At 46.9% G+C, this 12,578-nt stretch overlaps 1 protein-coding gene across 1 annotated transcript; it reads right to left on the bottom strand.

Moving 5' to 3' along the window:
* Positions 1–335: 335 nt before the first annotated feature.
* Positions 336–11,720, bottom strand: LOC125629343 (keratin, type II cytoskeletal cochleal-like). Its single transcript, XM_048834755.2, has 9 exons — positions 11,256–11,720; positions 10,075–10,283; positions 7,936–7,996; positions 6,208–6,303; positions 5,783–5,947; positions 4,565–4,690; positions 3,457–3,677; positions 2,361–2,395; positions 336–935 (listed from the first exon to the last, which is right to left on the bottom strand). The coding sequence occupies exons 1-9, from the start codon at positions 11,718–11,720 to the stop codon at positions 709–711; spliced, it is 1,605 nt and encodes a 534-aa protein (XP_048690712.2). The 3' UTR covers positions 336–708.
* Between the last annotated feature and the right edge of the window lie 858 nt (positions 11,721–12,578).

The following is a 12,578-nucleotide window of genomic DNA, read 5'->3' as shown; positions in this document are numbered from 1 at the left end:
ACGCAGGTAGTGTGAGAAAAATACCCCAGAGAGAAAGGGGATATGGTAGGACCAAGATGAATTCAGAAATATTAAGGCCGCCTCTTATTGGATGTAACACACCTGTTCGCCAAACCCGCTGGTGAGAGATATTGCACCTCCCAAGCACTAGGGGGAGAGAGAGGCCTCTGTTAGTTGACTAATGTGGAACACAAAGATGGGAACATGACTCACTAGGCAAGCCTGATGTTTATTTAGAGAAAAAACATTTACATGTAGCCATGCATAGGGCCAGCTTCAGCTCTCGGTTACGCTGGTGTAAATCTGGATTTGGTGTTACTCCGGATTTACACTGATCCAAGCAAGAGCAGCGAGAAGATCAAAATCTGTTAATTTCGATGAGCCAAGTTCTGCCACCCCGGAACTCGTTAACCAGCAGGGCCAATTATTCATTCAGGATTCGCATGAAGCCGTTAAGGCACTGGCTGGGGTTTGATGCGCTACGCCTGCGAGTTAAGCGGGGTGGAGAAAAGGCTTGTCTTCCTTAAGCCAATAAATGCCTCACCTAATGGGAAGGTGATTCATGCAGCTCTTAAATGGTATTTACTGGGAGCTTTTCCTCCCCTGCAAGCCTGTGCCTTGGAGATGGTTTGGGCTGTGCTGCCACAAGGAGGCCGTGTCATATTTCTTCTCTTCAGGCTGGGGTGAATTGCGGGCTTGGTTGGCGCTTTAGCTGCGGATGCTCTTTTTGGTCGAGGTGGTTTTCGAGACGATCTTCATGCTGGAGCTGCTTCCCCCTCCAGCTCCGAATCCTCCCATCAGACCTCTCCCGCTGCTGGCGCTGAAGCTGCTTCCTCCAATGCCGTAGCCGAGTCCGGCCGCATTTCCCAGCCCGACCCCCAGGCCCAGCCCACCCCCAGCGCCATAGCTGCTTCCACCGGCCGAGCTGACCACAGCTGTGAAGCGGAAGAAAGCAGAGGTTTAGATGGCACGGAGCAGCAGCCTGCCAGTCACAGAAGGAAAGGCAAACCTTTTGTTTCAAATGGCTGAACCTGGGGATTCAAACGGTTTCCACCAGGTCCCTTGGAGATCCTCCTGCTGTCTAGTATATTTCATCACCATGCAGTTGCCTAATACTCATGCAGAGTTTCTATTCTTCCCCTGCAGGGGGCAGGTTACTAAATCCCATTGAAATCAGGCTGCCTAATTTTGGCTTCCCTTAAAGTTTCCCCTTTGCTCATTTAATTTAACCCTTCTCCTTTCCTGGTCTACAAGTACCTGTCTCTCAGAGATGGACCCATATGCTTTTTCTCCTTATCATTTATTGGGCCAAACTATGTAGTACGGCCCCAATTCTTCCCATTTATACTGATTTTATGACTTTGCCAACCTCAATGGCGTTACTCCCGCTGTCACTGAGAGCAGAATAGGACCCATTTAGGTCTTTCAATCTTTACCCTCCAGACCTTGGGTCTAATTCTGGATTCTTGTTGGTTTGTTGATGTCTTTCTGGTCACAAAAGGTGCTCTCGGGGAAAGACCCTTGCATTCCGTTCCACTGACAATAGCCCTTTCTCACACGAGTATTCTCACTGCCTTCCGTAGGCCCAAGGGTGGAAATCACTATTGTTCAGACTCCGACACACAGAGACTCTGCGCCACTTTTGTGGGATTTAGGAGGTTCACATGCCTTGTGCTTGCCCCTTTGCACAAGGGTGATTTGCACCCCAAATACATGATGAGACGTTCTCATGTTCAAGATCTGACCTAAGAGAAATATTCGGGGTACTGCTGTCTCAACTGTGCCATACAGAGCTTCAAAACCCCGAATGCATTACATATCTGCTACCTTGCATTTACAATTTGCTACCTTGCATTTACAATTTACCTTACAATTTGTTTTTGTGAATTCTAACATGGTTACCCCTCTGATATCTACTACCATAATTTATTGCAGCCTCAAATAACATCATAAAAATGTAGGGCAGGAAGGGACCTCGAGAGGTTATCAAGTCCAGCCCCCCGCGCTGAGGCAGGACCAAAGAAACCCCAGACCATCCCTGTCAGGGGTTTGTCCAACTTGTTCTTCAAAACTTCCAATGACGGGGATTCCACATCCTCCCTTGGAAAGCTATTCCAGAGCTTAACTACCCTTATAATCAGAAAGTTTTTCCTAATGTCTAACCTCAATCTCTCTTGCTGCAAATTAAGCCCGTTAATTCTTGTCCTACTTTCAATGGACATGGAGAACAATTGATCGCTATCCCTTTGTATTTCAGTTGCTCTGCAGTATCAGCAAACCCTAGCTCTTCCTAGGAATAATGACTCTCTTTGAGTTGTCATCTCATTGAGCATCTAGCATTTGGGAGCCAGAATACTTACAGATGTTCACTGCACCAACACCTTCTCCAGCTAGCCTGTTAGAGGGGGGAAAAAAGGAAGGTGTTGTTATGATTGTTATAAGCAATTTGCCGCCCAGGATTGTGGTACTGAGTAATTTAGAAGGCTAAAACATTTAGCACTACAGTAAGACCAGTCTTCCTTGGTGAAGTTCAGATGCGAAATTGAAACAATACCCATTAACTTGTAGGAAGATCAATACGTTCTATGTTTGAAATTTGAAATACAGTTTTAGGACCCGAACCTCAGCTGATGTACGCTAGCCTAGCCCTGTCAATGTCAGTGAAGTGATACCAACGTTTACATCAGTGGAAGATCTGTCCCTGAAATTCACCACTGGGCAGAAGGCCAGTGCAAAAGACCTATGTAACACCTAAGGGTACATCTACATAGCAAAGAAAAACTTGTGGCCAGCCCAGGCCAGCTGACTTGGGTTCACGGGGCTTGGGCTGCGGGGCTGTTTCATTGCCTCCCACCTCGCAGGGTCCTAAAGCCCGGGCTTCAGCCTGAACCCAGATGTCTAACCAGCAACAAAACAGTCCCACAGCCCGAGCCCCATGAGCCTGAGTCAACTGGCATGGGCCACCCACAGGTGCCTAATTGCTGTGTAGACATACCCTGAGTCTCTTAAGTGGTGCACATGTAATATTTTTGGCCATCTGATCTGGATTCAATTTCATCCTCTGAGCATCGAATTGTGTCCCATATTCACAGGCCTTAATAACTCCAATTTCTGTGTATTTCTTTTTCCCTGCACAAAATTCAACTAAAACGAACCCTTTTCCCATTTTATTAAAAAATGTCTTTGAAACTCTTCAGGCTTTTGCTTACTTCACCCCCAGATCAATCTTCCTCCCCTCAACCCCTCCCCCTGGCTGAATATTTTTGGAGTTTTCAGTGGGAATGTGAAAATATTTCCTTTTCGGCAATTGAAATTTTTGGACTTTGGGGTTTTTTTTGACAAAAACTGATTTTTTATTTTTATTTTTTTGCAACAATTTAAACCAAGAAGCCATTTTTTGTCCAGAACTGTTTTAAGGTATTTTTTTCAGCCAGCTCTAATGTATAGCCCACCCACCTGCTCTCCTCTCCTTCCAGCAGCTTCCTGTAGGTGGCGATCTCGATATCCAGCGCCAGCTTGACGTTCATCAGCTCCTGGTACTCCCGCAGCTGGCGCGCCATGTCTGCCTTGGCCTTCTGCAGGGCTTCCTCCAGCTCAGCTAGTTTTGCCTGGGCATCTTTAAGGGCTAGTTCGCCGCGCTGCTCAGCATCGGCAATGGCTGTCTGCAGATTGGCGCACTGCGAAGGCAGGAAATGAGTATGATGAATGAATCCCATTGGGAGCGCATGTGCATTTGCAATCTACTAGACTGAGCATTTCAGTGGGACCAATCAGGGGTGGCAAGGATGCTAGCAGAAAGGTTGCAAGCTTGTGGCCCGTATCACTGAACTGTGTGTACAGACACTCCCCGGGTTACGCAAGACCCGTCTTACACAGATTTGCACTTACAGAAAAAGTTCTATAAGCCAGAAATAGGATTTTCGAGTTGCGTAAATTTTTGCACAACGTACGGGTATATGTTTCCGACTTATGCAAAATTCGAGTTATGCAAGGCTTTCCAGAACGGAACGATTGTGTAAGTCGGGGGGAGTCTGTATGTATTTCTTGACTCAATATGAAACTCAGGGTTATAGAGATTGGCCCAGATCTCCATTTGGTGCCTTTAAGCCACCTCTGCACTCCCTAGATCTCTAAGCTTGACACCCCCTCCAGCCCCTGCCCCCTAAAACAACCTCAGGGCTGTGTAACTTATTCAGCCCTCTTGGCACCATCATCATAATAATCCCTACCTCTTATATTGTGCTTTTTCTCAGTAGTTCTCAAAAAGTTCTTTACAACAGGAGCTCAGTGTAGTTATCTCCGTTTTACAGAAGGGGAAAGTGAAGCAGAAAGGTGACGTGACTTGCCCAAGGTCATCCGCAGGCCAGTGGCAGAGCCAGGATTTGAACCCATCTCTCCACACTGCCCGTTATTGCTGGAGTACAGCATGCTCCAGCCATTGCCTCTCATACTTTTGGTAGCATGGAGCTGCTGCTAAGGCAGTCCTGAATTCCTAGGGGGTTTCCAGTCCTGAAATTCTGAGATCCCTCCTTCCCCTTCGCCCACGTCCCAGCATGTAACTTGCCTGCTTCTTCACATTGTCAATTTCAGAGTGGAGCCTCTGAATCATGCGGTTCATCTCAGAGAGCTCGATCTTGGTGTTGTGCAGGTCGACCCCATGTTTGCCAGCGGTCAGCTGTAGCTCCTCATACTGTGATAGAAGGGAGGGGTGGGATAGAGGTGACACAGTCAGACATGGAGAGGAGGGTGAAATGGGCAACATAGGGGATCACAGTGAGCCACGGGAAACTATTAAAGGGAACCGATTTCTTCCACCTCTTCCTTTGTGGGTAGCTACATTGATGCTCAGAGCTAGGGGTGTGATTCCCATCTTGCATAGACATACTTGCGCTAGCTCTCCTTGAGCTGGTGTGCTAAAAATAGGAGTGTAGTTGTGATCACATGGGCAGTGGCAACGGTGGCACGGGCTAGCTGCCCTGAATATGGACCAACAGGTTCGAGGTGGGTTAGTATGTCTACATGAGCTGGGAATCACAACCCAGACCCAAATGTAGACATATCCTAAAATTCAGCTCTTGCTTAGAAACTATAACGCATTTCACCGTTCCCCTGCCTCAGTAAGAAATTCAAGGTCCATATGGCAAGGAGGTGAAATGCATTTCTAAGGGTGTATCTACACTGGGGGTGTAGTTTCCAGCTCAGGTAGATATACCTGCTCTAGCTCTGATCAAGTTAGCATACTGAAAATATCAGTATAACGGTGACGGTATGAAAGGCAGTATGGGATAGCCTTCATGTGTACAACCCCATGTGAAACTCTAGGTCTGTTCTTGGGGCGTACTTTTCCATCCTGCAAAAACTTTTGAGATAAAAAACAACCACAACAAAATTGTCCTGAATTGGGGCAAAGAGTCAAAATTTCAAAAATTTTCATAAACTGAAATTCTCCCCCCTCCCTGCAAATTGTGTTTCGGTTCAGCTTCGATGAATTCAATGTTTTGTTTCCATTTTGACCCCTTTTAAAATTATTTTTAAAGAAAGAAAATGAAATAAATTTGAAACAACAAGTCATTTCAAAAGCAAAACATGTTCTGATAATGTTGAAACTTTCCCCTCCAATTCTTTTTTTAAAATGTTGTCTGGATCGATAACAATTCTGCGGAAATTTTCGCTTTGGTTGGAACGACACTTTTCCACAGAAAACTGGTTTGACGAACTTCTCTCCACCAAACCTAGTGATGAATATCCTAGTTCAAACTCTCAGAACTCCAGTGCCACTCACCTTGGTTTGGTACCAAGACTCCGCCTCAGTTCGGCTCCTGTTAGCAATATCCTCGTACTGAGCTTTGACCTCTGCGATGATGCCATCCAGGTTCAGATTTCGGCTGTTGTCCATTGAAAGGACGACAGACGTGTCTGAGATTTGTGACTGCAAATGAGCTAATTCCTGGAAATCAAAGAAAAATGACATTTTGGGATCTGGATCTCTCCTCCTCTCCTGTTTTGAGCCTTCTTCACAGAAACGTTGCATGGTAAAACACCAACATAAAGGGAACCACAGCCCTGTAAACTCCATGCATGGCTATGAGCATGTATCTCTGAGTGGTTTGATTCTCTCTGATGTAAAGTTGGCTTCTGGGGTGGGTGGGGTGAAAAATGGCATTAGGTTTGCCCCAGGAGACTTGGGAAAATTAGAATGGTCCTTACTGCTTCATAGAGAGCTCTCAGGAAGTTGATCTCGTCAGTTAGGGCATCCACTTTAGCCTCCAGCTCCACCTTGTTCATGTAGGCAATGTCCACATCCTGAAAACATAGGAACAGAGACTGTCTAGCCAAACACTGCACAGCTGTGTTCCCCTATGAGGGCCAGCATGGCCAAACACAAGCTGCCGGAGAACAACCCAGATGTATGGGCTATCTGATCTCTGTGGTTTTTGGATGAAAAAGCTTTCGGTGGACAAAATGTAGAGTGGCTCTAAACAGTCTCTTTCCCCCATGATCTTCCCTGTAGCTATTGAATGGAATTTCCAAAGCAATCTGAGGGCGTTAGACACCCAAATCCCATGGGCGCTGGGCACTGAACTTCCTTACACACCTTTGTCTATTGCCCCCTGGATTGTTCAGGACCTAAGGGACTTACATGGCCACCGTTACCAAGGTTACGGAGCACCTCGCAGTCTTTGAATGGAGTTATCCTCACAGTGTCCCTATGAGATGGGGAAGCACTATACCCATTTCACAGCTGGAAAATTGAGGCACAGAGCCACTAAGGCCTGAAGGCACAAAAGGAGTTAGCCATTGTGGTGCTCAGATGACTCTGCCCCGGCTGACTCTTTGAAAGTGTATTTACACTGCATCCTACTTTTGGCGGCACTTAGAGTATGTACACGCCACATCCCATCTGCCCCCCTCTCCCCCAGCACAGGTATAAATTGCAAGGTAGATGACTCTAGCCTGCTGGGTAGAGGACTCACCTGGGAGGTGAATGCCCCAGGAGCCAGTTGCCCTGCTCCCATGACTCTAATTATTTAATCCAGTGTGCAAGAGCTTCACCAGGAGAGAGTAAGGGAGTCCTAGGTCAGAATATCCTGTAACTCAGTGGTTATGGCACTCACCTCAGAGGCAGCAGTTCCCTCTTCAAATCACTTCTCCCCCTCAGATGAGAGAGGACCTGAACTGGGGATCTCCCACATCCCTTAACCAGTGGGCTAAAAGCTAGGAGGGAGGTCTCCCTTCCCAGCTATTTGGTAATGAACTGTGAATCGCTCTGGGTCTTAGGTGGGAGATAGGCGGCCAGCGGGAGTGAACATCTGTTAACTTTCACAGCAAACGTTTCGGCGCAGAGTGAGTTTCGGCACCTACGGGGCTCGGTGGGAGTTTTGTCGTCCCCAAACTGGTCCTAAGACACCTAACTCCTTTTGCACATTTGGGCCTAGGGGACTTACCCAAGCAACAGAGCAGGGAATTGAAGCTGGGTCTCCCAGCTCCTGGGCTAACTTCTAGCTATTGCTGGGCAGGGGCTGTGTGAGATGGGGAGCGCATGGCAGGCTGGATGGGAGTGGGTAAATGCTCTAAATATGCATGGAGAGATGAGAGTAGTGTCAACCTGAGAAGTGGCAGAACAGCCAGGGTAGAGGTTAACAGCTGGGGCTGACTCAGTGTCCCTTGGGAGCTGGTCCCCTGGGCTTTGGGCCAGGCCCTAGGAGAGGAAGTTCTGGTGCTGCTGGCTGATCCAGAGGCCCATCATTATCCTGGCTGGATGGCAGAAGGAGAGGCAGACCGGTCCGCCAGCTCTACCTACAAGAAGGGTTCCAGCGAGGATTGGGGGGAGAGCTGCGCCCTTTGATCTCTCAGGCTTGTAAGTGTAAAACAAATACAAACGATTCTTTTTTAAAAAAATAAGTCCCCTGTTCCTTTTTTATCGAGATCACTTGCCTTCTTGAGCACCACAAACTCATTCTCTGCAGCCGTGCGCTTGCTGATCTCATCTTCGTACCTGGGCAGGAAGAAGGGTAGACAGGAGCCTTGTTACGGCTGGTGTAAGTATAACTGTTTAGTAGCCATTGCCTGCACTCTCCAAGCCCTTGCCATGTGGTTTTCCTTGCATACCCTGGGCTGTTGCTACTAATGGCCAATATATTTACAGTGGCTATCAAGGAAATTGACAGAGCCTGTTCTGATAGACCATTTACCAGCTGGGCACAGGCCTCCTTGGACATCAGAAGGAGCAGCAGGATGATGTTGTGTATCTTCTGCCTGTATTGTGGCAGGCATATGTGACCAGTCTAGTTACAAATACGGTACCCCGGGGCCAGACAATGGAAGGATGTCATCAGAGAACCTACAAGCCTTCATTAAAGGCATGTTTTATCCTCCTCTAATTTTCCATCCTGCATGAAAGAAGTCTTGTAATCCCTGTAACTTTTCTCAGGCTGGAAGGGGTGGGAGGAGACCTGGTTGAGCTCATCCGTGCCACACCTGCGTTAGTCAGTAGGGGCTGGATTCTGCACTGATGCCTTTCGTTCTGTTGACTTCAGTGGAGCCGCAAATGCAGGGGGTCTGAGGGCAGACTCTGGCCCAGTGCTTGTTTCTGGTACATGAAGAATCCAGAGTCTGAGTCCAGGATTTGACTCTCCTGCTTGGTAGTACATAGCGATACCACTGAGCACTTGCGGGAGTATAAAGGCTTACACTAAACACAGACTGCTGCCCAGCCCATCATAAGTTAATTCATTGAGGGGGAGATTAAGAGCTACAATTTAAAGAGAGATTTTGTGCAGCTAATAAAACAAGTCAGGCCGGCCTGACTCTTCATGGAAGGAAAGATTTCAGACACCTCCGCCTCGGGAATACAACAGCCATTAGAGGGCGTTATGATGGAACAAAGTGGCAGCCTGCATAGGTTTGTATGTATCTTAGCTGCTACAGAGGGAAAATTCATTCAGCGTGTGCCTATTTCTGTAAAAGCCAAACTGAGTATGTATTTCTTGTTGTGGGACAAATTTGTTTAAAAAGTCAACGGAACAACGCCCCCCCCAAAACCCACTAAAATAAAATTGACAAGGAGAGCAAGCATCTCCCATGCTCCTTTCAACTCCCCGCCTCCATGTACAACCATGAAACAAGCCACAGGCTTTTCCCATTAGCCAATTAGAGATTCTGGGGGATAATTTCAGGACAGCGGCTCCAATTCATCCCTGTTCAGCAGAGCACTTATGCACGTGCTTTCCTCAGAGACAACCCGTGCCTGCCGATACTGGGGGCGTGAGGGCAGCTGGGTTCAGCAGAAGCACTGAGTGTGCTTGAGGCCAGAGTGAACCCTTGGGGCTGTGCGGTCCATCCCTGGAAACAGATCCCGAGAGTCATAGATTTCAAGGCTTGAAGGGATCATGGTGATGATTAAGTTAAACTTTCTGAGTCACACAAACCATAGAATTTCACACAGTAATTCCTGCATTGACCCCAGCAGACTTCATAACAACACACTCTCAGTCCCTGATTCAGAAAAGCATCATGATTCAGGAAGAGAGCTTAACTTCAAGCATGTTCTTAAGTGCTTTTCTGCATTGGGTCCCTAAACTGGAATTTTGGGGACTTCTGAAAGTCAGGGAAAAAACCCTGCCCCATTGAAATCGGTGAGAGTTTTGCCACTGACCTGCTGAGGGTATAACAGTCAGGGTGCATGAATACGCAGTTCTGCACATTGTGTCATTTTATTTCCTCTTGGCTTGTCTTCATGTACAGCACTGCAGCAGTGTAGCTGCTCCAGGGCAGGTGTGTCGGGCTTCTCCCGTCTGCATGGATAATCCACCTCTGCAAGAGGTGGTAGCTGTGTGGACGGGAGAAGCTCTCCTGTTGACATAGCGCTGTCCACACCGGGGATTAGGTCAGTATAAATACATCGCTCAGGGATGGATTTTCACGCCCCTGAATGACGTACTGATGCCGATGTAAGTTTGTAGTGCAGACCTGGCCTTCGTTTTTCAGTACTACACCGATGGGTATGGCATAAGAATTTGAGTACAATAGCAGAGCATTGCGTAGCAGAATAGAATTCCTTCCAGTTTTGCTTACCTGATCCTGAAATCTTCTACTGTGTTCTGCATGTTCTTCAGCTCTCCATCCAGCTGAAGCCTTTCACCTCCAAGAGCTTCTAGTTGCCTCCTCAAGTTATTGATGTAAGCCTCAAACATGGGTTCAATATTACTTTTCGTGGTTTTTTGCTCCTGCAACAGGCACCATTTGGTCTCCAGCACCTTATTCTGCTGCTCCAGGAACCGGACCTAAATCCCATCAGACAAAATACTGAAGCATTTGAAGTAGCCTCATCAACTTACCAGGAAAAAGACAACACCTCAGCCGCACTTCTTATGAACTAGATGTGAAGGTCTCCTGGTCCGGGACTTTGTCTTACGTGCATTATGGCTTTAAATGGGCATGTACATCTAATACACAACCACACAAGTCAGAAAAATGGGGGCTAATAGTCAGTTGCTGCCATCTGTCTAGATAAACGCGTGTATATTCTGGTGCCAGCAGAGAGACAAGGTGGGTGAGGTAATATCCTGGGACCAACACAGCGACAACAACATTGTAGCATCAGTAAACATTTTACATTTTAAGCTCTTGGGACTGAGACCATACCTTCCTTTACATCTTATTCACATTGTTGGGTGCTTAATAAGTGATAAACAGATGTTATTTGAGGTGGGACTTAAAAGAGAGGCACTACAATTTGTTTTAAACTTCATGTTCAACCAATACTCTTATGCAAATTGTTAGACAATCTATTTTTTTTTGGCAAGAAAACAGGCTCAGAGAGATGCTCATGCAAATGCATAATGGAAATTGACCAGCCATGGCACAAAATCTCCTTGCCTGCTTTCACAAAGAGGGTAATGCTATTTTAACTTGTCCGTTTTAAAGAACAAAAGTATTTTCCCCAGCTAATTGTGCGAGTAAAAAATGTCAAGAATCTTGCACTTCATATGCAAATGTTACAGAACTCTGAGAGACGGGATGATGAAGGATTGAAATCCATATTTCATGGCTGGACTGTATCCTTGTAGCAGGTGGAACTAATGCCCTGGATCTGACCAGGGTGCAGAGTGAAAACCCAGATATGAACTGACTGTGAAGATTTTGTCACTCATAATGGAGAACAATATGAATCATAGAACATTTAACACATCTTGACTAGCCAATGGCATGCATGCCAGGGATAGGCTTCATGGATGAAGCTGATCATGCCTTACCTTGTCGATGAAGGAGGCAAATTTATTGTTGAGGGTCTTGATCTGCTCCTTCTCCTCCTTCCGCACCTTCTGGATGGTGGGGTCGATCTCCAGGTTGAGGGGCGCCAGGAGGTTCTGGTTGACAGTGACTTCATGGATGCCACCAGCTCCGGGTGCGAATCCACCACCGAACCCATATTCAGCTCCACCAATCCTATACCCAGCCCCACCGTAACCTAATCCATAACCATATCCAGATCTAACAGCGTGATAGCCTCCGCTAACGGAAATTCTGTTGCTTCCACCTAGACCATGGAAGCTCCTGCTGCCGAAACCACCAGCACTGACCCGTCCCAGACCTCCGCTACCTCCCCGGGAAACAGAAATGGAGCTGAAGCTGGTTCGGCTACCTGGGATAACGGCAGAGGAGGCACTAAAATTCCTAGTGGCTCCACCTGACCTAATGCTGACGGTTTTCTGAGCCATGGCTTCCAATCGCAAGGCGTGAGGAGCTGTTGGGATGAGATGCAAAGGAGGAGAGAGATCCTTCTGTGCTCGGGTCTGGAGTGTTCCCCCTTTTTATCTGTTTGAAGAGCTGGGCTTGGTCACAGAAGATCTCAGATCATTTGGCTGAATGAATCAGTTTGGTATGCCTGGCAGTGGCCCATCTTTCCCAACCCGCTAATCACTGGGCTGACCTGGAACATAATATCCTCGCAACCTATAAACTCATAAGCTAACCAGAATTTTCCAACCTGTACTTTTCACCACAGAGATTATTAAATTTTTTTTTTCCAAAGGCTCCCTCAGGGTTTGCTTTTAACTTTGCACAAACAGCCTTTCATTTTCCAAGCTGAGGGGAATTAAGTAGGAAAGTTGTAGCTGCTGAGACAGCACCATTAGCATTTTTTGCTTCAGAACGGACCGGCTTCGCCACCCTTCTGCTTCCAGGGATCACCGTCCTTGTCCAGTCCTTAGGCATCGCTACCACCATGAAGTCAAAGTGTGTCATGCCTGAGTAGGGTCAGATGAATGGTGTTCTTAAGTTTTGAAAGACAAGTTGTTCATAATGTTCAGATTCTGACCCTGTTTACACTTGGGTATAAATCTGAAGCAACTCCAGTGAATTCAACAGCTTGTAGCTTCGGATATTTTAAGGGCCAAAGGGACAACTGCAGTAGTGGATCACAAGCTAACTATGAATCAACAGTGTAATACTGTTGCAAAAAAAGCAAACATCATTCTGGGCTGTATTAGGAGGAGTCTTGTAAGCAAGGTACGAAAAGTAATTCTTCCGCTCTACTCCATGCTGATTAGGCCTCAGCTGGAGTATTGTGTCCAGTT

The sequence above is a fragment of the Caretta caretta genome, chromosome 20 (genome assembly GCF_965140235.1).
Source record: "Caretta caretta isolate rCarCar2 chromosome 20, rCarCar1.hap1, whole genome shotgun sequence".
Lineage (NCBI taxonomy): Eukaryota > Metazoa > Chordata > Testudines > Cheloniidae > Caretta > Caretta caretta.
The sequence above is the reverse complement of the archived record's forward strand: the minus strand, read 5'-3'. Positions and strand labels throughout refer to the sequence as shown.

Bases quoted from the DNA above. Each gene is read 5' to 3' on its own strand.
- LOC125629343 (XM_048834755.2), bottom strand. From the start codon at position 11,720: ATGGCTCAGAAAACCGTCAGCATTAGGTCAGGTGGAGCCACTAGGAAT. The intron at 7,997-10,074 runs GTAAGCAAAACT...CTTCCTGCCCAG, and splicing joins GTAGAAGATTTCAGGATCAG to GTACGAAGATGAGATCAGCA. The intron at 6,304-7,935 runs GCAAGTGATCTC...CTATGTTTTCAG, and splicing joins AGTTTGTGGTGCTCAAGAAG to GATGTGGACATTGCCTACAT.